The 3,029-nt window shown below is 44.9% G+C and overlaps 1 protein-coding gene across 1 annotated transcript; it reads left to right on the top strand.

Moving 5' to 3' along the window:
• Nucleotides 1–444: 444 nt before the first annotated feature.
• On the top strand, nucleotides 445–2,678 carry kat14 (lysine acetyltransferase 14; the record flags this gene model as incomplete). The annotated part of the gene is given in 3 exon segments (XM_032510470.1): nucleotides 445–562; nucleotides 1,188–1,324; nucleotides 2,409–2,678. A coding segment is annotated over 1 exon segment (259 nt), but the record flags the coding sequence as incomplete, so codon positions are not given.
• Between the last annotated feature and the right edge of the window lie 351 nt (nucleotides 2,679–3,029).

Here is a 3,029-nt window from a genome sequence, read left to right as displayed (position 1 = left end):
AATCAAATAATAATAAATAATAATAATAATAATAATTAATAATAATAATAATAATAATTAATAATAATAATTATTATTAATAATAATAATAATAATACTAATAATAATAATAATAAGTAATAAAACATGTTTTCCTCCTGTCAACAAATATGAAACATAAAATAATAATAAATAAATAAGTATTTTAAAAAGACACCTTCTACTTCTTTCACAATTTAACATAAAAAATAATAAATAAAAAACAAAAAATAATTGATAAATACTTTTCCTTCCTTCACGTGATAGTCGTTAAACCTTTGACCTCTTCCCCGCACCACCAGGGGCGGCGCTGTTCACAAAGAGCCGTAGAAGAAGAAGAAGAAGAAGAAGAAGAAGAAGAAAAAGAAGAATGAAGTAGTAGAAGAAGAAGCGCAGCAGCATCAGAGCCAGTTAGCAGCTGGCTAACGTGAAGCTAACGGCTAACGGCATGTCTACGACCTCTAAAGTGGTTCTGGGAGTTTCTGTAGTTCTGACTCTGAGCACCGTGGCTGCTGTTCACCTTAACCAGTCCTGGGACAGACAGGTAACCCGGTCCGTGCCGAGCCGAGCCGGGCTAAACGCCAACAGCAAGGCTAGAGTTAGCAGCTAGCTAGCCGTTAGCTGCGGAGCTATGAGGTCACCGGAAGTTAACGGACGTTTTAATAATTTCTCTTTAAACGCTGATGATGTTAAATCATAAATGTTTAAGGAGATGACTGTTAACACATATAAGGGAAGTTAAATTAATATAATAAATAGTTTAAGGCTGAAACTGGTAGGAAAAACATTGGGTGCAGATTTTCAAAATAAAAGCACCAGCGAAGCGATTAGCTGCCGTTTGTTTTAGGGACATTTTAACGGTTAATTATGAGGTGTATAGGTGCATTTTTGGTGTCCTGAATTCCCAATAAATGTCTGTAATTAATTACTAAACCACCTGTGCGTCCCTAACCTGTCTCACATAAGACCCTCAGCATTTGGGACACTCAGTTTTTGGTGAATAATTTGGACACTAAACTTCATGCTAGCTGTAGTTTCTGATATAATAATGTATTAAAGTCAAAGTCCCTCGGTTACCGGATGTCTCTTTTTGTTTCTTTGTGTGTCTTTGTGTTTCTTTGTGTGTCTTTGTGTGTCTTTGTGTGTCTTTGTGTGTCTTTGTGTCTCAGCGTCTGCACGAGGGTGTAGTCCGGGATCTGGAGCGGCTGGAGAGGAAGAAGGAGAACTTGAGACTGCTGGAGGAGCAGAGGACACTGACCGCACAGCTGGAGGCAGAGAGACAGCGCAGACAGACAGGCTGAGACAGGTAAACACAGAGAGACAGACAGGCTGACAGGTAAACACACAGAGACAGACAGGTACCACAGAGAGACAGACCGGCTGAGACAGGTAAACATAGAGAGAGAGACAGACAGGCTGAGACAGGTAAACACAGAGAGAGAGAGACAGACAGCTGAGAGAGGTAACACAGAGAGAGAGAGAAGACAGGCTGAGAGAGGTAAACACAGAGAGACAGACAGGCTGAGACAGGTAAACACACAGAGACAGACAGGTAAACACAGAGAGAGACAGACAGGCTGAGACAGGTAAACACAGAGAGACAGACAGGCTGAGACAGGTAAACACACAGAGACAGACAGGTAAACACAGAGAGAGACAGACAGGCTGAGGACAGTAAACACAGAGAGACAGACAGGCTGAGACAGGTAAACACAGAGAGAGACAGACAGGCTGGTAACACAGAGAGACAGACAGGCTGAGACAGTAAACATAGAGAGAGAGAGACAGACAGGCTGAGACAGGTAAAACACAGAGAGAGAGAGACAGACAGGCTGGAGAGGTAAACACAGAGAGAGAGAGAGCAGACAGGCTGAGAGAGGTAAACATAGAGAGACAGACAGCTGAGACAGGTAAACACAGAGAGAGAGAGACAGACAGGCTGAGAGAGGTAAACACAGAGAGACAGACAGGTCAACACAGAGAGAGACAGACAGGTAAACACAGAGAGAGACAGACAGGGAAACACAGAGAGAGACAGACAGGGAACACAGAGAGAGACAGACAGGCTGAGACAGGGAAACGCAGAGAGAGACAGACAGGTAAACAGAGAGAGACAGACAAGGAAACACAGAGAGAGACAGACAGGCTGAGACAGGGAAACACACAGTCTTGACTCTAAAATGTGGATCAGTGATTCCTTAAAGTCCCAGTATGACGTCCTCAAATGTCTCGTTCGGTCCCCAACTCAGAGATATTCAGCTTCCTGTCCCAGAGGACAGAAGACTCTAGGACATATTCACATGTAACATGATGACATCACACATGTAACATGATGACATCACACAGTTCACCTGTTCATCGTAAACTGTAACCGAGCCTGATGTGTGCAGGTGTGTCCGTGATGGACAGCAGCGGCGATCAGCTGGCGGGAGGCGAGGACGAGGCGGCCGGCACGTCGGCGTCCGAGGGTCTGGAGGAGGGCGAGGTGGAGGGGGAGACCCTCCTCATCGTGGAGTCGGAGGATCAGGGCTCGGTGGATCTGTCCCACGACCAGAGCGGGGACTCTCTGACCAGCGACCTGGGCGAGGAGGCCGACGGGGGCTGGGCCTGCGAGGACATGTCCTTCTACTGCGACCGCTGCCACAAGTGGGTCCCTGCAGGTGAGATGATAATAATGATGAGGCATCCTTTATTAGTCCCACAAGGGGGGGGGGGGAGCAGCATATCTCCACCAGACTCCATGTAAATAATCAACACTTTTAGCGTGTATAGAGCAGCATATCTCCACCAGACTCCATGTAAATAATCAACACTTTTAGCGTGTATAGAGCAGCATATCTCCACCAGACTCCATGTAAATAATCACTACTTTTAGTGTGTATAGAGCAGCATATCTCCACCAGACTCCATGTAAATAATCAACACTTTTAGCGTGTATAGAGCAGCATATCTCCACCAGACTCCATGTAAATAATCACTACTTTTAGCGTGTATAGAGCAGCATATCTCCA

Source organism: Etheostoma spectabile, unplaced genomic scaffold, assembly GCF_008692095.1.
Source record: "Etheostoma spectabile isolate EspeVRDwgs_2016 unplaced genomic scaffold, UIUC_Espe_1.0 scaffold00569806, whole genome shotgun sequence".
Classification (NCBI taxonomy): Eukaryota; Metazoa; Chordata; class Actinopteri; order Perciformes; family Percidae; genus Etheostoma; species Etheostoma spectabile.
This window is presented reverse-complemented; position numbering and strand designations above follow the sequence as displayed.